Source organism: Hesperophylax consimilis, chromosome 21 (assembly GCF_061612785.1).
Source record: "Hesperophylax consimilis isolate HC1 chromosome 21, BYU_Hcon_1.0, whole genome shotgun sequence".
NCBI classification, from domain to species: domain Eukaryota; kingdom Metazoa; phylum Arthropoda; class Insecta; order Trichoptera; family Limnephilidae; genus Hesperophylax; species Hesperophylax consimilis.
Window position 1 is genome coordinate 24,206,651 of NC_142856.1, and position 25,024 is coordinate 24,231,674.

At 38.8% G+C, this 25,024-nt stretch overlaps 2 protein-coding genes across 3 annotated transcripts in view; one reads left to right on the plus strand and one right to left on the minus strand.

Moving 5' to 3' along the window:
- Pcf11 (Pcf11 cleavage and polyadenylation factor subunit) overlaps nt 1-18,946 on the plus strand; it is a 37,531-nt gene extending 18,585 nt beyond the window's left edge. For both annotated transcript variants that reach the window (XM_089644617.1, XM_089644618.1), the window contains exons 6-12: nt 5,852-6,113; nt 8,449-8,618; nt 8,884-10,695; nt 10,907-11,392; nt 12,323-12,585; nt 13,397-13,715; nt 18,603-18,946. In XM_089644617.1, the coding sequence (XP_089500743.1) occupies nt 5,852-6,113; nt 8,449-8,618; nt 8,884-10,695; nt 10,907-11,392; nt 12,323-12,585; nt 13,397-13,715; nt 18,603-18,943 (3,653 nt within the window). In that variant the 3' untranslated portion in view covers nt 18,944-18,946. The remainder of the gene's footprint in view (nt 1-5,851; nt 6,114-8,448; nt 8,619-8,883; nt 10,696-10,906; nt 11,393-12,322; nt 12,586-13,396; nt 13,716-18,602) is intronic.
- Nucleotides 18,947-20,941: 1,995 nt separating this feature from the next.
- On the minus strand, nt 20,942-22,710 carry AsnRS-m (asparagine--tRNA ligase, mitochondrial). The gene is made up of 3 exons (XM_089644619.1): nt 22,454-22,710; nt 21,364-22,359; nt 20,942-21,214 (listed from the first exon to the last, which is right to left on the minus strand). Exons 1-3 carry the CDS (start codon nt 22,583-22,585, stop codon nt 20,957-20,959), a joined length of 1,386 nt encoding a protein of 461 aa, XP_089500745.1. The 5' UTR covers nt 22,586-22,710; the 3' UTR covers nt 20,942-20,956.
- Nucleotides 22,711-25,024: the final 2,314 nt, after the last annotated feature.

The window sequence follows — 25,024 nt, forward strand, 5'->3', positions numbered from 1 at the left end:
CTCATCGACTCACTAGCACCATTTGATGCAGCTCGCTGAGTTATATAGTAATATTGATACCGCTTGTCAAAAAGCCAACTAAAAAAAATAAATTTAAAATGGCTTGGCCAGGCCACATTACCATCGGAGGGCTAATGTCAATAGTGAGATCATTTTATAGACCTGATGAAGCGTGGGACAAGCAAAAGGTTTTTGTGGCTAAAATTAATTAGTGACTTTAAAACAATGTAAATGGTTTTTTAATACCATATTTAGAATGTTTTCTGCTACTAACTAAGATTAGTATTGGCTAATCAACCAAGAGGAAAACTGGGATTTGTGGTGGTAGAGATAAAAATTAAATATTTTCATAACCCACCAGAATTTCTCACAGTTCGAAAGTCAATTATTGTTTTTGTTACAACGAAGTTTGTATGTTGTATTATCTGCTGGGTGGATTTAAGGAAATCTATTTGGTAATTCTTTTTAAAAATTAATCTTTTTACAAGTTTTACTTTAGTAATGATTTAATTATTAGCCATTTATTTTTCAGTTACATACTTCAAAATTTTGTAATGCTGCGTACACATTTGCCAGCCGAAGCGTGAGTCGAACCACAAATCATGGGAAAGGAACGAAGCAACCGCAAGCGGCGGTTCGTGTTGTTAGCGGTTGGTTCATTTCTTTCCCATGATTTGTGGTTCAGCTCAAGTGTATATGCAGTATAAGATGTGCAATTTTTTGATTGTGACATCTAGAAATTGTAGATTCATTTTGAAGTAAGGAATAGCTTAACCCTCGTATCTGCGTTTATAACTTGTTATTTTTTTTTAAAGTGTTTGATTCTCTCCAACTGACAGTACATAATTTTTTAACATTTAACACTGTCAATATTAGTTGTTAATATTTATGAATATACGTATTAGAAAATGTAATTGGTTTGGTAATGTAATTATATTGAGTGTCTTGTTTAACAATGAATGTTCTCATCAGACGAAACAATTATCATAAACAAAAGAATAAATAATTAGTAGAAGTAGAAAACGTGTTTTGTTTTATTCATTTGATAGCGATTTTGATCTTTGTTGTTTATTAATAAATTATTTCAATATTTTTCTGATAATGTACTTGATGCTTATAAAATTAATTTAACCTAAATTTTTAAAGATTTTCACCAATGTGTATTTGTCGAATGTGTTGAGTGCGGTGGATTTTTTTGGGTATTTTTGTGTGGTTTTATTTGATAAAAAGTGTTTCAAGAGTGCCTGCTTACTCTGATGAAGAATACACAAGAAAAATTCATTTCTTCCTTCTTGTCAATCATACAGAGCTTATATTAAACTGTTTTGGATCGACCCAAAGAAATAATTTTTGGCCTCAATTTGGGTATTCTATATCACTGCTTTCCACAGAACAATTAAACTCAAAGATTGGACATACGAAAATTAAATGCGGAAAAAAAACTTTGAACAAAGATTTCTTCATTTCAGGTGTCTTTTCACAATTAAGGCGCTAAGCTGTTTATTATTTTATTGCGATATTGATGACTATTCAACAATCAGTGAGTTTTATTGTTCTATGTTCATTTAACCTATTCCACCGAGAAAATGTACACAATTTGATTGTTAGAACATTTTTACTAACTTAAATAAAAAATAATATAAAAATAACAAAGACAAATTGTCCGACTTTATAATATTTGCTTGCTGGGCATTATTATTGTTAGTTTTACATAATTATGTATAGAAAAAATCACAGGTGTAGAAGTGTAGAACTTCTGTAGATGGTGTATGGTGTTGGATTTTACCCGAAACATAAGTCAAGAAATTCCCTTAAATTCAATTTTCCCAACTTATGAAGAGTCTTCATTTCAAATCCATTCTCCAGTTTTTCCCTTAAATTCAATTTTCCCAGTGAAGAGTCTTCATTTGTCTTCATTTCAAATACATTCTCCAATTTTTCCCTTAAATTAAATTTTCCCAACTTGTGAAGAGTTTTCATTTCAAATCCATTCTCCAGTTTTTCCCTTAAATTCAATTTTCCCAACTTATGAAGAGTCTTCAATAGTCTGCGCGTGCCAACTGTCGCTTATTATTGTCATTTAACCCCTAGAGCCTCCGACATTTTGCTACGTATTTCTCTTAGGAGAACTGTCAAATTAGAGATTCAGCCAAAAATATTTTCGCATTACAATTGATTTCAGATAAATTCGCTGTTTTCAAAATAATAGACTGTTCTTGAAAGCGGATGATTACAAATCAACGCATGCAATTAAAAACTGTAATTACTAGTTGACACGAAACTACAAAACATATTTAATTAGATAGAGGTATGTATTACAAAAATTATCATCACTTCACTTTTTTATGGTTTATGGTAAATTTAATGCAAACTGAAAGCGCCTTATTCTCTGTTTCTAACAATGTTTATATTTTTCACTGTAATACAAAATGAGATAGTATTATTTTACTAGACTGTTAAGGCTGGGATATATATCTCCTAAAAAGACTACTCGTGTTCGTTGTCTGTGAAGAAAATCTACCAAAATTGCCAGAGGGGTTGAACTCTCAGAATTGATTTCTGGAGGTAAATAATCAGTTAAATCTTTATGATGACGCGTGGTTTCACTGAACTAGGTCCAGTGGACATACTTGAAATTTACTGCGTTTAGTATTTCACATAAGTTCACAAACATGTCTCTCTAGGTTTTTTTTTGTGGAATATATGATAGGTGCAAAAATCTTTCACTAGCAAAAGACAGATCTCATGGAATGTTATCCATTCGCACACAAATAACTTATTATTTCAACAAATAAAATTATTCACTGTGTTTTTTGAGAAAGCAACCCGTGAGATAGTGAATGTAGCAACACACAAGTATAAAAAAGACAACCCATTGCCAGTAAGTCTTCGCATACAGCATTTCGTATTCGTCTTAGTATAAAGGAGTAAACGTCATCTCAGTCACACTTGTGTTGTAGAATGTAGACATTCACAGCAACTTTTAAGTACGTAAACGCTGCCCGGTTCTATATCTATTTGGTTCATACACACAATTTTTTAATGTGTATCTTTGTCATAAATCAACAACTTTTGAATTAAATTTTAATGTAAATAGTGTTTGTGACTGGCCACATTTTGGGTTACTTTTGCTAGACGTGTCTATTTGTATTGTAATGTCATTGCTTTAATCCAAGTATATTTTCTTATTTGTAATTTCATTATCACTATCCATAATTACACAATGGTACACTTTCTGGGTAAACTGGCCTTTAACTCCCACAATTATAAGAATAGAGATATTGTCCATGTAACATAATGAAGCAGTTCATTTATTCGAAATGTACCGAAAGTAGCGGAGCAGCGACGAGTAACGAGTACTGACATAACATCTCAAATAGGAGCTCCCATTACACGTACTTACGCCTCGCTGGGTCAATTTATAGGATGTCCACGACTATGATTTCTTCTGTCCCTATGCGCGCCGTACAATAAACGAGATGGCACTGCCGTCTTCTGTCTAAGTAAAAAAGCTATCTGAAGAAAACTTAGGTCATGGCCGTGAGGGAAACAGCACCGTGAATATTATGTGTTTGACAGAGATGGTGTGATAGATCGGTTTTGCATTTTGCACGCAAACAATAGTTGTTTTTAAATTCGGAACTTTTAATTTTTTTCTGTACCTAAATAACAGCAAATTCAATTAGTAGGTACATTTATTATCATACGATATTCCGTGAAATTATTCACATTAAATGATCTCAAGAAATGCCCTCCTTGTAGGTTTGAAAGGAATCGAATGTTCTTTTGTTTCTAGCTCATTTAGAACACTTGTTCTGTCTCTCTTACACTTGCCTGATATTATTGCCATCCCATTTGAATTTCATTATGAATGAAACAGTTCTGCATAATATGACATTTAAGCGGAGAATCTTCAGCCTTTTGGATCATTTGTTGTGTTTTTCTTTATTCTATGGTTCAATTTTACAATTAATTAAAAAAAATCTGTTAATAATGTACAGAACTCTCTCACTAATCCATCCCTCCAAAAATCGGGCATGCGTCTCATTAGTAAAAGTAGCAGATTGTAGTGCATACTTACGAAATATGGTAAAAATAAGCAGGTATTTTTTAAAAACAAACAAACACCGATATCCATCTTTTGTAAAATTAACATTTTTTCATTTAAAGTTTAGGTGTCATGTTGCGAGATGACTCCATTTTGTAAACTTATTCAAACAAAAACTTAAAAAGAAATTTCTTAAAACAATAATTAACACTTTAACAGCCGTTCTGGAGCCTCACTTTTTTTTCTTCCTTTTCACTTTTTTGTATTTATGAGGTGTTCTAATATCCAGCATCCTTGTGGTGGGTGATTTTGCACAAAAACGGCGCTAAACAAATCATCCAAATATTATTAAATACTGAGGATTATAAAAAATATATTTTTTTTACGTTATGTGCCAATAACTTATATACGCGCACTCGACACTTAGCCTGTGGCACACTAACGAGGCGGCGCGAGTGATTCCTCGTCCCTCCGCACCCGCATACCTCATGTATATGAATTGCCTATGTGTAAACATTCTGATAAAGCGTATCTCGAAAAGATCTCAGACCCTTCATCAGCTTCTTTTAGGCTCGTGAACGACCGACAAAGTGTTGCAGTAATTAAAATGCACGGCTGTTTTAGTGTTAATCCCGGTGATTGGTAAAATGATCAGCGAGAACAAGCTAGAAGCTATAGTAACTGAATGAATAAGAGTAAGATAACCCAACCCGTCGCATCGGTGTACAAAGCTTATCGCTCGAGTCTGGACACTCGGTAGACTACTGAATTTTGTGCTTTTTTTTCGGATAATGGAGTGACGAATTACTGAGAAAGTACTGTACTAAAAAAATCCTGGAAGACAAACCGGCTATTGGCCGTTTTGTGGTGTAAATCTAAAGCTACGCCGCCGACCTGGAATGGGTTAAAAAACACAGTTAATGGCAATATTGAGCTACTTGTTGTACATTTCATTTTCTTTTCTTGCACTTTCTACAAAGTTCGGCCTGTTAAACTTATGCTGATGTTTTTGCTCACCTTTCTCTATCTATATAATATTCTTTCAAACGCAGCTAAATTGCATGGTTAATATTAGGGGCCTGGCTAACAAATTGTATTTGTGAAGTAAAATCTAATGCTACGTATACATTTGCAGACTGAGCCATGAAATACGGGAAAGGAACGAAACAACTGCAAGCAGCGTTTCGTGCCATTTGCGGTTGCTTAGTTCCTTTTCCATAATTTTAGGTTCAGTTCGGCAGTGCTGCTCACGTATGTATACGTAGCATAACGGCAGGTTTGTATGTCTCGGTAAGTTAATTGATAGAATTCTTGGTCCTTCGTTCAGTCACCACGGGAAGTAAAAATATGGATTTTGAAAGCACTCCCCTGATATCTGCATATACAAATCTATCATTTGACGCATTCGTTATCAAAGAACTGTCTGTTCCGGGGAATCAGTTTCATATTCGTGAAGAACTGATTTGATTTACTAACGACTTAAGTCAGAATTTCTATCAATACATAAAACTGTACCTAGAAAGTGAAAGCGACGATTACTAGTCTACTTTTCGAGATTACGTTATTCGTTAAAATATTAACTACAAAGTCATGTTTTTGTTTGTATTACAAAAATATAAAAATTCTTTGAGCGTACCAATTCACACAAGTAATCTGTAATTTAACTTTGTAGGTACAGAAATGGGTGTTGGTATGATTCCGAGTTTCAAGGTGAAATGACAACCAGCTGGTAACTAATTGGCATCTTTATGGAAGAGTTGTAATTGGCCTGACAAATGATGTAATGACCTGGATGATTTCCAGCTGTCATCCCAGTGGCAGTGGCAGTGGCTAACGGTGTGGGGGACGTAGACCTTCGCACCCTCCCCGTTCCTGTGCTCCTGGCGGACCTGCCTCCCCTGGCGTCTCTGACCCCCTTGGTCCCCCTGGCCCCCCTTGCCCCACTGGCTCCCGCAGTCCTAGAAGTCCCTGTGGAGGTCATCAAGACGCAGAGGAAGAGGACATCTTCGCCCCCAGAAATTAATCACGAACCCCTCAAGAAGAGCAAATCTGAGAAACTTGACGCGTAAGTTTTTAATTATTTCACTTTCAGCTTGCATCTCAATTAGTGTCAATAAACAGGGTTTTCCAATAAGAGGTGTAATTTTGATATTCAATCGTAAAAGATCAATGGTTTCGTTGCTTGTGTGGCACGTATTGCCGTCTTGTTGATAGTAAACTCTGTCCAGATAAATACCATCCAATTCCGGCCATAAAAAAATCATTAATCATCTCTCGTTAGCGATCCATTCACCGTAACTGTTGCTCCAGCCTCATTTTGGAAAAAGTAAGGTCCAATGACTCCGCCGGACCATAAACCGCACCAAACAGTCACACGTTGAGGATAGAGAGGCTTTTCAACAATAACTCTTGGGTTTTCCGAGCCCCAGATCCGACGATTTTGCTTGTTGACAAAGCCGCCGAGGTGGAAATGGGCCTCATCACTCAAGATGATTTGCATTTGATTCACTCAAGTGAATTTTAATAATTTCAATGCGTTGTTGAAGCGTGTATCGTTCCATTTTTATTAATGGCGTAGTTTCTACTTGTCAAATGTCAAAAAATCACAGCTTCAAAAGTAACATCTACCGAAATAGCGGGCTATTCAAAATAACACCTCTTATTGGAAAACCCTGTACATCTACATTATTTACATTATAATCATTGTCACTCTTGAGGTTACTGTGCATTCGATCAGGTTGTAAATATTTCTGGTGACAATGATATTACGCACTTAAATGATGCACCATAAATTTCACTCGAAACATATTAAAATATGAAGTATTCTCACGGGATTAATATCTTGAAATCACCATATCAGCTCCAAATTTTTTATGTATGCCTAATTACAGAGGCAGTAGAAATTCACAAAAACCTTATCAACATTAACCCCTCAGGCCTCTGGCATATTATGTGAGAAGGTCAGAGTATTTCCGCTTCATAATAAAAATCAAATAAATGGAATATCCGAAAACAAGCGTTTTTGAAAGGTGATGAATTACACTTTCTAATATTATTATTATAATATGTACTTAGAAATAAACATAATTTGTGAAATATTGACATTTTAAATGCAATGCACGTACTTTGGACCAAAAGTTACTGAAAATGAAAAATGAAATAAAAACACATTTTATTAGATAAATGTATTACATCTCACTTTTTGTCGTTTCCTATAAAAATCATTAATAAAAAATTTGTACTTTCATAATTTTTTCCAAATAGAGGTCGTATCTTTAGTTTAATAGAGGTGTACATTTTAATTCTTCTGTGGTTAACTTCTTGATTTGAATACAAGGTGTGGTGTTTTCTCTTTCTAGCATCATTTAGATCATATTTCTTGCCATAACAGTGAGGGAGACAACGATTTGTACTATGAGACCATGTGAGCTAATCTCAAAATTAAACAAATCAGTTTGAGGGGTTAACGGGGACAACCCTTCATGCTATCTGGTTTTGGATAATTATTCGAAAACTAATTGCCGAAAAGCACATTAAAGACTATTAGCAATGGCAACACGGTATAACTTTTACACAAACAAGCACATTTTTCACCACAATATGTAATGTACACATGCCCTTCGATGATGGACTATGCAAGGCTGTCTGAAACGTTGGCTAAATTGCGAAGAAATGTAACATTACTTATTACCCCAAAATTCAATCATCGTAATGCATAGACTAAATTAGACTAGACACGGCATAATCATTTAAACCGCACATTTATGAAAAGGCCCACGCATTGTGTCGCAATGCGAAATGGGCACTGTGCATTGCGTTTTACCTTTTGCTGGTCTAGAGTAAGCTATTTTGCTTCTCAGCTATTCTGGGCAAGTTCATTTTTTCAATTACAAAAATAACCCAGTTCCAAATATTTAAATTTGAATTATGTCCATATTACAACTCCTCTGACAACAAATTCTCCGTGGTTTCGCTTACGAGTTTGAACGCTTGTACAAGGAGTTTAAACAGAGTTGGGTTGTTAAGTTCATCTCCATATTTGTGACGTACGCTACGTGGCGTTATTTTTAAAATTAATTTAACTAGACAGGGCTGATCTAGTATAATACATCAATGTCGTAATGCTTTTGACTGTAAGAATCTTAACACTTCCAGACCATGCCCGAACCCTGTTCGGTATGCATTTTTCTTCCAGTTGGCTGGCACTTTACTCACCTTCTATCCCCAACCGGCCGAGTACGAACTCCGTGTAGATATTTTCGGCTAATCGGCCGAGTATGAATTGTGTTTGGTTTGCATATTTTTCCTATAGCGTGATTAGCACGCGTCCAAAGTCTCGGCTTGGAAAGTGTTAAACATCTGGTTACCCTTTCATAAATTTTTTGGTTTGTATCTGACAGCTTGTTTGGAGCGGAGGACGTGGATCTCAGGACTCTACCTCCGGAGGAGGTGGTGAAGGAGGCGGTGAAGGAGGTGGTGACCGTGCCGGCCCCCGACCTGGCGGCGGTCAGGGCCAAGCTGGCCGAGGCCACCCGGAGAGATCCCCTGGGGCGCCCCCTGTTATTCACTGGTCAGTTCTACATAACAACAATCAATTTATACAACTTACTTTTGTGATAGTTCACCTCAAATTCGCTTTAGTGACAGTATGATGGTAAAACCAGTTAGGCTACCATGGTGTCTGAGTGATTGGGCCACCATTTAGCGCTATAAATTTGTTTTTGTTGCACTTCAGTAATTTGAAATAATTTGTGACATAAATAATTATTTAAATATTTTAAAGCAAACCAAGCCCTTGATTTTACAATGATTTATTCTTTTTTGCGTTTATCCAGATGAAACAAATGAGCGCAGAAAATCCCGAAATTCAGAAGACACGGACATGAGGCCTAAACCCACCGTGGAACTGGACGGAAACAGCCTGGACGGGAACATCAAGATCATCATGTCACAGGCGGAGGAGCAACTCAAGACCGGGGACATAAACAAGCAGCAATACAATGTCCTACTCATGCAGGTGCTGCAGCTCAACGAAAGACAGAAGCTAAAGGAAGCGAAGCAGAAAGAATCTCTAGAAGCCAGCAAGAGGAAGCTGAACAAGGAATTACAGCACGGGCATGCTTCCCCGCGTAGCGATAGCGCTGACAGCATGCGCAGCCCCTCCCCCCCTCTGCACATGTACGGGGATATTGACGAAAGGGTTCCCTCCCACTCCGAGGGCAAACGCGCCCCTCTCCTGCCTTGTCCCCCCACCATGCCTGACTATGAGATGAGGAAATACGGGCCATCTCAAGGGCGACCTCCCCTACATGCTCGTGGCTGGAGAGGCGGGTGGAGGGGAGCCCGGCCAGAGTGGAGAGGTAACTATCGAGGAAATGCTCCCTGGAGGGGGCCACCCCCTGCTAATGGGGGGTCCATGCAAGGAGGGCCGATGCAAGGAGGGCCGATGCAAGGAGGGCCGATGCAAGGAGGGCCGATGCAAGGAGGGCCGATGCAAGGCGGTCCCATGCAAGGCGGTCCCATGCAAGGCGGTCCCATGCAAGGCGGTCCCATGCAAGGCGGTCCAATGCAAGGCGGTCCTATGCAAGGGGGCCCCATGCAGGGTGGCCCCATGCAGGGTGGCCCCATGCAAGGTGGCCCCATGCAGGGTGGCCCCATGCAAGGAGGTCCCATGCAAGGCGGTCCCATGCAGGGTGGTCCCATGCAAGGCGGTCCCATGCAAGAAGGAATGATCCCTCTAGGGCCGATGTCAGGTCCCATACCTGTGGTGGGTCCCCTGCTGGGAGTGCACATGGGCCCCAGTCCCCTAGCGCCATATGTGAATGAAGGCCGGACTTCCCCTCCTTGGCTGGGAACACCGGTCCACAAGGAAGGACTGCCGCCAATTTCTCCCGAAGTCTTTGACTACATCGCCAGAGATACCATGAAGACCATCGCGATCGACGGTGTGGCGAGAGAGATACGCTACTACGGTACCACGGCTGTAGTGATGCTGGACTGGGAAGACCCGAGAGATATTTCCTTTCAGCCCGGCCAGAGAAGACTGTCGCTTGATGATGAGAGCTTCACATTACTTTTCAACCAGGATTACAGCTCGGTAACTGTTGATGGTCAGCCACACCGAATTCGCCTCGGAGCCCCCACGAGGGAGTTGTTCATAGACGATGCCTGGTTCGAATGCTTCTTCGGAGGCCCGGCGGTTCCGATACTCCTCAATGGAAAAGTGCGAACCCTAAAGTTGGAGGGACCAGCCCCTCAAGTCAGTATCGGATCTGAACGCCGAACGGATTTGGTTGCGGGGAAGATCAAACTAATCATAGATGCCACCACAATGGTACCTGTTTTTCTGGACTCCAAACCGCAAACCTTCTTCATTGAAGGGATTCCACACTCTCTTCGGTTCGTGGACGCCCTTCGAACAATCTTAATTAATGAAACCCCCTTCAAGGTGGAGTTTGGAGGTCTGCCCAAACCCATTTATGTGCACAAGCGCAAGCACTTCATCAGGTTCTCGGTGCTGCCGAGCGGCGTCAAGGTCGGGGAGGTGTACATCGCCAACATGGAGGGCTTCCAGCCCACCCCTCCGCCACTCAAACCAAAGGAAGAGCCCGCTCCTGTTGCACCCAAAGTCGAGCCACACAATTCAGGTGAGAAACTCACAGATATCTTATACCAGTGCCACAGTCATTGTTAAATAGATTTATGAAATAGTCATGTATCAAGGCTTATAGCAAAAAATATTGCATCTCGGTTGAACTCGAAAATATGTATATAATGATGTGAGTAAAAAAAAGGAATACAAATTAGGGATCTCCATATTTAATGTGTTGTATGTATTATGATGTGTGATATTTGCAGGACTTTCATCTGCACGTTTGGATATGCTGGCCAGCATAGTCCCGTCCCATGTGGCGCCTCTCTCCGGGCTGGGAGGTTACAGCATGGGCACTCCTGACCTGCGAGTACCGCCGCCAATTAACGTGGGCGACCTCTTTGCCAAGCTGGTGGCGTCCGGCATCCTGGGCGGGGGCACACAGACAGCGGCCCCCATCCCCCCCGCCCCTCTGCCCGCTCCCGCTAAGCCTCCCAACCTGCTGCGGCCCGAGACGCTGAAACTGCGCCAGAGCGGGCTGGTGAGCACTCTCCACGCGGGCATGCAGTGCGGCAGTTGCGGCGCACGCTTTCCTCCGGAGCACACGGTGCGCTACTCGCAGCACCTGGACTGGCATTTCCGCCAGAACAGGGCTGACAGAGACTCGCAGCGCCGCCCGCACTCTCGTCCCTGGTATTATGACATCTCGGACTGGGTGCAGTTTGAGGAAATAGAAGATTTGGAAGAAAGAGGTTATTTGAGTTTTTTAAATTATTTATTTATTTATGTTTCATGTCAATAATAATAGTAATACTTGGCTAATTTGTATAACTCTATTTTTGTTAAAAATCACCTCAAGGGCGTTGTACAAAGACATATATAATCAAATGAATATAGCAGGCTTACAACTAAGATTTGTAATACATAATACATAACTTGTGACTTACATATAAGACTTATAGCTAGTGACTTAACGACATACATATTTACTAAAAGCGACTTACAACTAATGTACTTTTTTATATTTAAAAAACATGTTTTGGTTTTTCCCATGTTGTCATCGATAACTTATATAAAAAAACAAAACTCCATGTGCATTGGTATAAACAGATAACATATGTATATTATAATATATATAACATATATGTTGATAGATTTAAATATATATATTTTCGCTTTTGTCTCTCAATATCTATACATACTTATTTCTTTTTTTGATGTGATAGGTTCTTTAAGGTAATGATACACTGTGCCCACACACGCAACATATGCAATACTATGTTCCCAGGCCGATGTGCACACTTGTCCCACGCACACAATGCAAATTTGACTCATTGGAAAACCTTATGGAAAAACAAGTGAATTTTAATAATTTCTATGCGTTGTTGAAGCGTGTATCATTCCATTTTTATTAATGGCGTAGTTTCTACTTGTCAAATGTCAAAAAATGACAGCTTCAAAAGTAACATCTACCGAAATAGCGGGCTATTCAAAATAACACCTCTTATTGGAAAACCCTGTATATATAAACCTTCCGGAAGAAATTCTCTAAATGATAGTCAAAATAATCAAAATAACTAAGCCCAAAAACAGACAGAAATGGATAGTGACTTTATTTTATACTATTTAGAGATTGGCTGTCATAATTATTATGCTAATAAACTGAATTGTTCATTTAACAGAGAAGAGTTGGTTTGAGCGTCAGATGGAGGAGAGCGAGGCCGTGGGCTCCGGGGCGGCGGGCGCCGCGGAGGAGAGTACGGAGGGGGAGGAGACTGGGGTGGCGGCACCCCCCCCGAGCGCCCCCCCTCACCAGCTGCGCTGCCCGCACTGTGGAGACCCCTTCCACCAGTACTACAACCAGGAGGTGGAGGAGTGGCAGCTGCGAAGAGCCGTGCCCTACAAAGGGGACAACTACCACCCACTCTGTCTGCAGGAGTTCAAGGTGAGACCAAGGTTCCCTCTAATTTTTTCTATGTCTGTGCGGTCCATCGGCGTATCTGTTAAGGCTGACGAATTTTTCTTCAAATTATGTATCACCTCGGAAGGGTGTATGCGTTATTTCTCAGGTACACAACAATGAAACAGTCGCAACAAAAAGAAATAGTACCTCTCTCTAAACTTCTTCTAAACAAAATACGGAAATATATTGTGCGAACCTGTCATAAAATATCAAAAATTTTATACCTTACGCAAAACGGGGGTGACACATTCCTTTCTTCGAGATGTGTGCGGAAGATGAAAACATGCATGCGGACAATTTTTAACATATGTGCGGCCGCATAAGCACAAAGGGAACTTTGTGTAAGACTACCCTCAGTAATCAGATTATAATGCACAATATCTGGCAATACCTTAAATTTTAAAAATCTTTATTCAAGAAGTAAAATTATGTTTTAGAAAAAGCGTCACAACAGATATTACGCAATAACGATATCTAATGTCTGGGCATGACATAATGTCTTCTAACTGTCTTGAACTTGCAGCGTGGAGGACATTATTCTATTTTAAACTTGCTTTTGAATAAATATTACTCACGAATGACTATTTTCTCAAAACTGTGCCAACAGGGCTTTTTTGCCTTAATCTTTGATTCCCGTCAATTCCTATTTTTGAGGTTGATACTTCCAGATTTAGTAATTGTCTTCATTACTGAAAATTAATATCTCGTTGTAGACCTTCTTAAATCGGTAAATGATTTAACCTTAGTAAATTAGTTTCATATTCCATGCTAATATTGATGTTTTTGTCTGCAGGCTGGAGAAGAAAAACCCAAAGAGGAGGTTCCTGAAACAGATGAAAAGCAACAAGAAGAAGAACTCAAAGAGGAACCAATACCCGAGGAACCTATGGAGGAAGAACCCACCGTTGAGGAGGAAGAAGAAGAAGATGAAGTGCAATTGGTGGAAGAAGACGACGATGTGGTCATCAAGGCAGAGCCCGTGGTGCAGATAGTGGTGGAAGACGACGTGGAGACAGACGAGGAGACGGAGAAAGAGCGGGCGGCACGGGATGCCGACCCCCTCTTTGCAGACTTCAAAACCATGAAGATCAAACAGGAGCCCATCGATCCCGGTATGTCAATCTTTTGCTATTATTCTCATATTTTTTACAAAGATCACAATTCAACACTATGCATACTGTCTTGGCGTAAGGAATTTGTTAGCTTCGTCCAGGTGGCAAGTGATGTGTGTCGAATGAACTAGAAAAGTGCCAAAATACTGGCATCCCCATCATCTATGGTGACTAGGTGGCAACTGCTAAGATGTTGTGAAGATGTAATGGCTTTAAATAATGACTCATCCGTTAAAGGCGCCATTTTGGTGCCGGAATTTCCGTAGGAAAAATCCTTTGAACGGTGCCAAAAATCGGGTGCCACCACACAAAAATCTTGGTCATCATCATACATTGTTATAAGAGTTTTGTATTGAAAATTATAAGAAATTTGCAGGTAAAATTTTTTTTTTCTTGAGTATTTTTAAATAAAGTAACTTTTTATTTTATTTTCGTATTTATATTTACATGTTGCCAACGTACCTTTGGATCGCAGAGCTCCCGCAAAATAATACCTTCGTAGTGTGCCAAGGGTAAAAATCCCACAAACAGAATGTGTTAACGTCAGATTACCAATTGGATTCTGGCGCTCAACGGATACAAATTTTTTGTATCCATTGGGTACTTTTGGCACTTGAGAAGTTAATTCTATTGCTAGATTATTTTGTTTTAATGAATATCAAGGGAATCAAAATCATTCATAAGGGTTAACCTATCATAAAATAATTTCAGTTATTTTTGTGTATATTTGCATGATACATTCCTTGCTTTGGGATGTATGCGGAAGATGAAAACATGCGTGTGGAGAGTTTTTAAAAGATGTACACCTTATAAGGATTACATTGATTACAAATAGGGAAGGAGAATTGTAATAAGGAATAGTTTGCCATTTTTAGCTTCAATTTGACCACAGTACGTTCTTGTTTCATTGGGTCACGTAGTTTGTTTATCGTGGTCTAATCTATGGCACTTTACACAAAATTGCGGTTATCATTCATATTAATCTAATCTTTTTTTAATTTAATGCTCTGAAGGTGCACTTGAAATAACTTACATACAATTATCATTACACTCATGTTCTTAGTGGAAAATTACATAGCAGTTTTTACTTTATTACATACTGTATTGGGGAATCTTTGACGGGACGTTACAGGTTTCGCAACGAATTAACACAGTACTCACACAGATGCATTGCTTAAATGACAAGATTATTTATTGATTGCGTACATTATGTTAATAATATAACTTGTTTTCGACTTCAGAAAACTTCTAAGTAATTTGAAAAAGCTCCTTCTTTAGTATTCACACAAATTTTTTGTTTAAATTTTAAAGCATTCAAATCAACTTCTCATCCTTTTATCACTAATTAGCTGACATGTACCCGGCGTTTCTGAGGGTTATCCTTAGAAGATAGACATACTCCTCCTTGGATTTTTCTGTGGGCCTTTTTAAGATATACAATTCCGTAGTACATTATTTTGATGCATCTCACAAGGTTTAGCCAGCGTTAGCAATGTAGTGCTCGAAAAAATATTTTTACCACTCGATTATAAAACACCAATATTTGTCTTTCTATAAATACAATATACGCGTATTATATATGTAAACCATTCTGGAAGAAATTCTCTAAATGATAGTGAAAACCCTATCAAAATCCGTTGCGTAGTTTAGAAGAATTAAGCGCACAAACGCAGATAGCGACTTTATTGTATACTATTTAGTGAAGTGAATAAATTGGCGTAAAAAATACAAAAGGCTGTTTCTTAGTTATGCTTTTTAAGGACATCACTGTCAGGACTTATTTTTTCTAGCCGTAAGCAGCACTAGGTTCTGCAATTTAATGACACCGTCCCATCCTCAGAGACTTGATAGATGCACAGAGCGAGTCGAAATATATATGTAATATACATTCTCGTTGCTTGAATATTGCGTAAACACACACAGCAAGCAACTGTGCTGAATGGATTCTGTTTAATTCCATATAAAAAAAGCTAGAAAGAATTTGATTTCTTACATGCGCATTCAGTCCCACCTGCCTAGATTGAATACGTATTTGACAAGAGCATCCAAAGTATAAAAATCGACTATAATGTTTATGGGAGTAACGCACAGAGTAGCATACCCTATTATGAAATGAAAAAATTTAGTACAATTAGAAATTTGTTTAAGTGTCGTATTTGACAGTTTGGCTTGAATAACTGAAACCGAATTATCGAAACATTAAGGACGGGTTGTTTCGCGGAATTTAAACAATTTAAAAGTTGATTTTCAAGTTCTGTTATTACATCATTATTGGCCAGTTGTTTTGTAAAACTGAAATAATAACAGATCTTCAAATCACCTTTGAAATTTGATGAATTGTTCAAATTGTGTGAAACAACCCGTCCTTAATATTACTTGGATTACATATTTAATCTTATACTGTAATTGCATCTTATTCGTGGGCTAATCCATAGATGGTATACTTATTCGACAATTGTCCGCAGCATCCTGGAATACAGCTCCATTATTTGGGCCCCTTCTGAACAAAACCATATCTTAGAAATAGAAAAAGTACAAAAAAGGTTTATGCGTTACCTGTATATGAGGGAATATACATACTATCCATTCCTGTATCCATCCTTGTTCTTAACAGGAATGCTCGATTTTCAATACATTAGAAGCCCGCAGAAAAATATTTTTAGGCAAACACTTTTTTAAGTTAATCTCTGGTACAATACACAATCCGCCTATGTTGAAAGAGGTTAACTTTTATGTCCCTAACAATTATACTCGAGGGAGATCCCATGCACTCATATATGCTCCGAAAGCGAGGACTTCTGCCTATCAGAACGCGCCAATAAACAGAGCGACTCAACTGCTTAACGATTCTGCATTAGCCATCGACATTTTCAATGTCACCTACAGACAGACAATTCAGTAACTATCTTTTAAAACTGCCTCTGTTAAATTTTTAATTTGTAATCTTCTCCATGATATATTGGTGTATAACCGTTTTATGGAGAACATGAAAAAATAAATAAATAAAGTATGTATATACATAAGAACCCCTTCTACAAAAAGTTGCCAACCGCCACTGGCCTATGTATGCAGATATGCACCAATCTACACACAATGTTGTTCACATCAACTCGAGCGACTTGCACCAATATACATACACACAATGTTGTTTGCATCAACTTTGGGCGACTTACACAATGACATCTTACACATGGTGACCGGGTATGTCATCAAAATGTCAATTCAACACACCTCCAAAAATGATGAAACAAAAATTAGGTTAAATAACTATTAAACCTAGTTTTTGTTTCTTCACTTTTTAAAGGTGTGTTGAATTTTCATTTTGATGAAATATCAGGGAATACTTATACATATATGCACCAATATACACACAATAGCGTCTTCAGCTTTGTTCAAAATAAAAATGTCCTATTTTGTTTTCTGGAGTTTATTTACTCCATTTTTCTTAGTCAAATTCAATCAACTTAATAAAAAATAAATTACGCAACAAAAAGAATGCAAATGTTACAAGTCCTCTGTATAGAACCTTCTTTGAACTCATATAACTGACGAGATTATTTATTGGCACCTCTACAAGCCTTTCGAGCCCCGACAACTCCTCAAATCTGCAGATTAAACGTGTTATCCGATTCTTAATCTGCAGATACCAGAACATATATTTTTAGCAAGCTGCTGACTCATATGTATTTAAAAACAATAAGCCAGCAAAAACCTCATATTCGACATTGATGATTATATGCTTATCAGTTTTCAAATAAATAAAAGAAACTGACTTGTGTTTTTATTTTTATGATTATTTGCACCTATCGTGGCGGTGTCCCTTTTTTGACTGACATTGATTTATCTATGTACATATTATTATTTAAATCAACAAGAAATGTGTAATTATTCTTGAATTATGTGCAATCACGAACAAACTAGTACCTCCGAGTCCATCACAGCGTCGATGCAAGCTCAGTGTCGTTGATACACGCAATTACTTCATAGGGCTCTCCATCAGTCTCCTCAACAAAGGAATTTCCATGCAGATGATAGAATATTGCTGTTTATGCAGAATAGTTGAGGGAATTTCCTCGATATAAATTTTTGTCACGTCGGCTGTCTCAAAGCAATCTATCCCATCACGTGCCACGTATCGTCACAACCTGTGTGTTTTAGAGCAACTCTCTGGTCACAACAATGTAATCCACTCCATATTTTACTAAATATCAATTATTCTTCAGCCACTAATTGTAATCTCTTAAAAACTGACCAGACCAATTTATACTTACCTTGACTTAACAGAAGTAACTTCAGCTGGCAATGTTTATTTGCAGATGAGCTGAAAAGATTGTAAAAGTCACAATGCATCCACATTCTAAAGTTTGTAACAAGTCACAGATTTTTAATCAGTATATACAATGCTAGTGTGGCTTGTGATCAAGGTTTACAGTTTGAGTGGATCAGATCATTGAGTCATGTTAGTGCATATTCACAGAATGTACCATCAAATTCATGAATGCCCTAGTATCATCATTAGTCCACGTGCGCCTCCTTCTTTGATCAAAAGGTGTGAAAACAAAAAACTTATTTTCATTTGATGCTTGGATCAACCCCCATAAAACGATACGATTATTACAAAATTAATATTTGATGAAATTTATCTCTGGAATGACGCAAATGCTAGTATTATCAGGGAAGGGTGTCTCAAAGTGATTTAGAAGCGCATTTCAATCGCATACATCGTTTTGAATGTAAATCAGCTAAGTTATAGCTACTTAGCCGCGCAATGATTTACAAGACAATGTACGCGGCCAAACGGCGCTGCTAAATCGCACAATGTGAAACTAGCCTGAGTTCTTCGATTAGCAATGTGAAAATAAAGCGTGAATTTATTTGTTTGTTCAGATGACGAGCCAATCATCACATCCATAGAGGAGACGGTCACAACCCTCATTGACACCACCCACGCAGCCGTGGTCAGCTCCATCGATGGCAACGTCCAGCTGCCAACAGTTAACGCCGCAACCGTGGCACCCAAGATTCGCATCAACATTACCTCCACTCCGGCCGTGCAGAGGACTGCCACCCCCCCTCCTGCTGCCCCAGCCCCCGCAGAGGAGGAGGAGATCCCCCCACCGGCCCCCCACGAGGCAGTCCTCAAGCCCGACCTGCAAGGGGTCCCCCTGGAAGTTTGCCCTCCCAGTGATCGCGGACGGGAACTTTCAGCATTGTGCTCCATTATGTAAAACAGCCATCACCATATTATTACTGACGCGTGCAATATTTAAAGAACTTTTTAATTGACTGTCAGTAAAATATATATAATATTGTTATTTTGTATATCAGCCTTAAACACACACGTGTGATTGTGTGAAATTGAATTTGTTGTTAGTTTTTATTTTGTAGTTTTAGTTTACTTTGTTGTGTATTATATAATAAATAAATCATCTATTTATTAATAGTATTTCTCCGCGTTTCTTCTTGTGCCTGAAAACATGAATCCATCTTCCCCGTCCCTTCCCCCATTGAAACACAGAAAGGGTAGTTATTTAATGGAAAACATCAACTAAACGATGATACAATAATACATACAAGACATCATAATACTTCACACTTCAATAATATCTACATGGTTTAACATGATGTATGCAACGATAGAAACTTTTGCATGCCTCACTGTTTACAATAAATTATATATATATTGTTAGAGAAGTGGCAAGCAGCACTTTAAATTCAGGTAAAACAGGATTTAATATTGGTAATCCTTGCTCTGTGTATTTGAACTACAGATTTTATTCTCGTTTGAAAATATTGTATCTATAAAAATTTAAATGTTTGTTTGTTCGAAATCTTAACTCTCCGAAAGTTCACTGATCGCTTTGAAATGTTGACACAATGTTGCATTAAAATACCTATTTTTTAGTTTTTGTATACCTATATTATATAGATGTTTTTTTTAAAAACAGCGCCATCTCTTGGGCGTAAAAGCAAAACGCACTATTGTTTCTCTGTATGCACAGACAAACTGAGCAACAGAAACGCATGGCGAGGTACAGCTAGTATATATTATTTTTTTAGAAATTAGAGCAGTATAGCGTATCATTTCCAGGAGAAAATGTCACCAAACAGGCATGGGAGAGTGAAGTTAATGCAATTCAAAACAATAAATTGTCAAACGACGGGTTGTTTCGGAGAATTTGAAAAATTCTTCAAATTTCAAAGTTAATTTCCAAGTTCTGTTAAAGATTTTTATCAAGTTCTGTTATTATTTCAGTTCTGTTAAGCAACTAGCCTTTAATGATATAATAACAGAACTTGAATAGGACTTTCACAGAACCCACAAATGAACGCTGAATTTGATGAATTTCCTAAATGTTCTGCGGCAAATAAATAAATAGGGGAGCAGAATAAGGAATTGGCGTTTGAAAGGAAATAAATTCAAATATCTTTCATTATAAAATGATGTGGGGACCTAACACCCCATAGAAATACAATTAAAAAGATATTTGTAAGAATAAAAGTTTAATAAATGATAGTGTTTGCCAGATCCACAGGAATTAGGAAAACAGGACTGAATTATTAATTCAACTACCGGACTAAGATGCTATCAGAATAACCTGTTGGGTAGGCCGCCTTTTGTACTAGTGACTAGCAGAATGTATCCTTACTGAATAATAAATGCAATCATTAAACCGAGGCAATTATCTTAATGTAATAAATCATCAAGGAATGCCAAAAAAGTAATTGCTCCGAAGCTGTCGTACTAAATCGACACAGAACGAGATAGGTCAAGTTGTCTTGTCTCTAACTTAATTAGCCAATAGGTTAGTAAGCCACATGTCTGAAATGGTGACCGGTATCTCATCAAAATTACAGTTCAACATACCTACAAAAAGTGATATAAAGTCATTAAAAATGATCAAACAAAAACTAGTTAAACAGGTTACATAGGTAACTATTTAACCTAGTTTTGGTTTCATCATTTTTATCACTTTTTAAAGGTGTTTAATTGTCATTTTGATGAAACATCATGGAACTGTCTTAAATATTGATTTCAGAAAAAGGGAAAAGCACAACACAGCTCAAAAAAGAAGTTTCAGTGGAATGTGGAAAATTGTAAACAGCAATATCCACACATAGGAGATATTACTAAGTGGCTATGGCCCGAGCGCTTACGGAAGCTTCGCAGAACATCTCCTTATCAACGATGATAAGGAATGGAAGTTTAGACTCAATCTAGTGGCAGCAGCTGTATGATATTACATGGGACAGTTGTGTGGCCAGCGCGGGAAGGGAATGGTGTCCTTGATGTTGTGGATGTGGCAGAGCAGCTGCAGGTAGCGCTCCAGGCCCAGTCCGAAGCCGGCAGTGGGTGCGCCCCCGAAGGAGCGCAGCTGCAGGTACCAGTTGAGGCGCTGCGAGGGCAGGCGCCCCGCCAGCAGCTGGGGGCAGTTTTCCCTCACACTGCCGCCCACCAGTTCCCCCACCAGCGGCACCAGCAAGTCCATGGCCAGCACCTAAATATCATACGAGAGGGTTCAACCGGTCTGCTTGTTGCATCAGACTTACATATAGATTCAAGTCTAGTCGGAACATGCTGTGTCTAATCTTACGCTGCAGAGGGAATGGACAGTGCCCTGTCAACATCTCTAGGAGACAGACTTACCTTGTCAGGTTGGTGGGGGCAGGCACGGGCGTAGAAAGGTTTACTGGCGGCCGGCCAGTGCGTCACAAAGGTCGGCACCCTCGTAAGCTCCACCAGGCGCAGCTCTTGCTCCTTGCTGAGGTCTCCTGCCTCTCCTTCTCCCAGCATAGTCAGCGCCTCTTCAAGGGTCACACTGATAAAGGGTTTCTCCAGCCAATCCAAGCCCTCATTTTCTCCTCGCAACAGCGATATGTCCGCACCGCATCTCTTCAATACATTACGAGTGACATTCTTTATTAAATTTTCTGTGATATTTTTAAGAGTTTCGAGGTCTTCCACAAAGGCCACCTCCGCTTCGAGCATATAGAACTCGGAGAGGTGCAGCCTGGATTTAGAGTTCTCCGCCCGAAAAGTAGGGCCGAGGGTGTAGACCTTGCTGAGGCCTTGCACGGCCGCTTCCAGGTGCAACTGCCCGGAGACGCTGAGGAAGGTCTTAGATCCGAAGTAAGCATCGTGCGGCGCGTCTCCCGGACCTGCCATGGCCTTCACCGTGGCCTCGCAGTCTGGCTGAACCCGGAAAACCTCTCCTGCGCCTTCGCAGTCGTTGGAGGTGAGCAGGGGCGTGTTCACGAGCAGGTAGCCCCCCGCGCCCAGCTCGTCGTGCAGGGCGCGGGTCACGGCGTCCCGCACGCGCAGCACGGCGGCCGCGGGGCTGGATCGCGCGCGCAGATGTGGGTGCTGGCGTAAGTCCTCTGCGGGGCAGATGTGGCGAGCCAGCAGTGGTAGGCCGGCCTCGGGTTCGCAAGGGGCGCGCACCGTGACGCTGGTGGCGCGCAGCTCGGGCTGACCGCGCAGCGTGCTACCCAATTCCCCCGCCACCTCTACGGCCGAGCCCCACGACAGCTCCTCTGGTTTCACGTCCCGGGGAAGGAAGACTTGCAACCGCTCCAGGCAAGATCCGTCACTTACGTCAAAAAACACATTTTTCTTCTGGACGCGAATAGCCTTGACCCATCCCTGCGAAAAAACATATTAACGTAATACTACAAAAAATATACATAGTAATGGTAACGAAATAAGATACCGTTTCATTTGGTTAGGACAACAACACCTGAATAATTGTCGTGGAACCTTCCGCTTTATTAGAGTAAATGTCAGAAATACGACATATTTTGTGAGACCTTCTGGAAATGGTGAGTGATCGGCTATTTAGCAGAGTACTTAATAACTTTCTGGCTAACATTTTTAAAGTGATCGAATAAGCGTTTAGTTAGATAATATAAGGCGTTGTCTTTTATTTACTGCAAAATGAAAATCAACTTATTATGCTCGAGAACACAAATTACAGCATTCAGGATTTAGGTAACTTTTTTCTATGCTTGTCATAAATAAACCACTCTCTAGATCGATATCTTCGGGCTTTTTGTATGGCGCCATTTTGTCACCCCCTTAACCACAGATAAAACGGTCGTTTGGTCCAGACAGGTAAATATATGGTGGACCATAAAGAAATCTCAAGGTCATTTAAAAAAAGAGCAAACATAGACAATATACCTGCACCCAGCTAACATCGTTCATTCACTAGCCCAAAAAAATTATATAATAAAAAAATACTGGAATGCAGGAAAAGGAAAATAAAAAAAAACCCACAGCTATGCACACATCAAAATATTTTTTATTTTCAAAAAGACAATGGACAGTAATACAAAACAGGGTCAGTACAACCGATGTATTGAGCATTGATTTATCATTGAAGTAGAAGATAAAACTAATATATCTAAACAAAACATGAAACAGAACAAGACACAAAAAAATAAAAAGTAACAGTCTCAACTAGGAATCGAACCCAGGATTTCTGTCTTACTGCAACAACTTAATAGGATTTAATTTGACTTTGCACAAAAATACAAGAATATATACACAAAATAGCACTAGAAGTTATTCAAGTTCTCCTGCAAGGGTTTCATATAATTTTCACAGCTTTGTCGTCAGCAAACATCATTGAAAATACTGGTACTTACATGATGTAATTCTGGAGAGGTTTAAATGAACTTGTTTGATGTAATCGTGGCTTTGTTTAGCAATTTTAGTCTCCTAATACGTGGTATAAGATCGCGTCGGAATACGGATAGGTCTGAAAAGGAAAATTAATCAAATTATTAGCCAATGAAGTACATTAAGGAATCATGAACATTGTATCAAAGAACGAGAGGTTAGTACCTGTATTTAACAACGTGATCGGGTCCTTCTTTCAATTGGTGGAGATAGACCGGATATTTTATGATGATTGGAAGATTAAGCGTTGGCAACGCATTATTTTTTAATCCCAAAAGTACCGTATTTTTTATTTCAATCGCGAAATGGCACACACAAACAAACGTATTTCTTGCTGCTTCTTCCTAGCACTGGATTATCGAATCCATTTGAGCAACCTTTAACACAACACGGCATTAATTTATCACCTTGAAGAATTCTAGCACGCAACATTATTTTTAGATGGGTGAAAGAAAATTCAAAATATTTACGCTAAAACCTTCAACTGAGTTCAATCTGCGAAATGACGTCTTGGAAATTACCGTTATTTTTTTATCGGAGCATAACACATGTTTAGCTTCTCTTTCTGTTACACGAGTCGCTACGGTAGAGAGCGAGAGAGCAAGATACAATTTTTGCTCTGAGCCAATGAGATCTGAGCTTTCAGCCACAACAGCTTTGTCTATAAGAATTTGGGTTGAGGATAACTCCTCCCATCAGGGTTACAAGGTTATGCGAGAGTTATACGCCCCTGATGCTTGTGCTTGTAGTGGCTTATGGCGTCATAGACAATAATCTTTGGTGTCAAATATTTCTAGTGCAAATATTGCAAGTGCTCAGAAGCAATTGGCAATTATTATTGCGTAGTTCTTGAAACTTCAAGTCAACATCAAAATAAAAAAAGAGTTTTACCTTTCTTAACCTTTTGATCCCAATCGAAGTAATTGGAAAGAAAAAAAATTGCAAAAATAAATTACGAAGTGTAATAATTCTCATTTTTTTAAATGGGGGCATAATATTTGAAAGTAAATAAGCATAAAACAAATTATGTATGAAACTAAAAAGAATTATGGTAATTATTTGGCATTGCTGGCCAATACGTTTTATTTTTAAATAAAACCGTTCAGTCACCTTAATAACTATAAAATTAATACCTGCATTTTGAAATTTTTTTTATTTTAACATTCTTATTTTTAATTAGGTAAAATGAAAATTCGGATGGCAACCATATCTAATAATTTCTGGAGATATTTTCATACGTTGGTATTCATGATACTACACGCGAGGCTAGAAAGTTATACACATTATGAAGACAACTTGAATAATGTTTAAAAATTACAGGCCGCCTCAGAACAGGAAACCGTAGTGAGGAAGACTGTGAATTAAAAAAAATACTTATATTATACATTATAATTACATCAGGTACAAATTTTGCAATTGCAACAAATAATAAAAAAATAATAAAAATAGTAGCCTTGGTAATGTAGTCACATCACGCCAGGTGACGTTGGTGATAGCCGTTTTACCAGTCAATGGCGGTTTCTATGTCATAATTACGTTGTAGCCAGTTGGAACCTATTCAGAGTATGTAGTTTTAGATCGTTTTTGAAATCAATAATAATAGATGAAAAGATTAAAAATACATATC

Coding starts and splice junctions, on each gene's coding strand:
- AsnRS-m (XM_089644619.1), bottom strand. CDS start 22,585: ATGTTAGCCAGAAAGTTATTAAGTACTCTGCTAAATAGCCGATCACTC. Junction 22,360..22,453: donor GTTCCACGACAATTATTCAG/GTGTTGTTGTCC, acceptor GTTTTTTCGCAG/GGATGGGTCAAGGCTATTCG. Junction 21,215..21,363: donor GCCCCCACCAACCTGACAAG/GTAAGTCTGTCT, acceptor TATGATATTTAG/GTGCTGGCCATGGACTTGCT.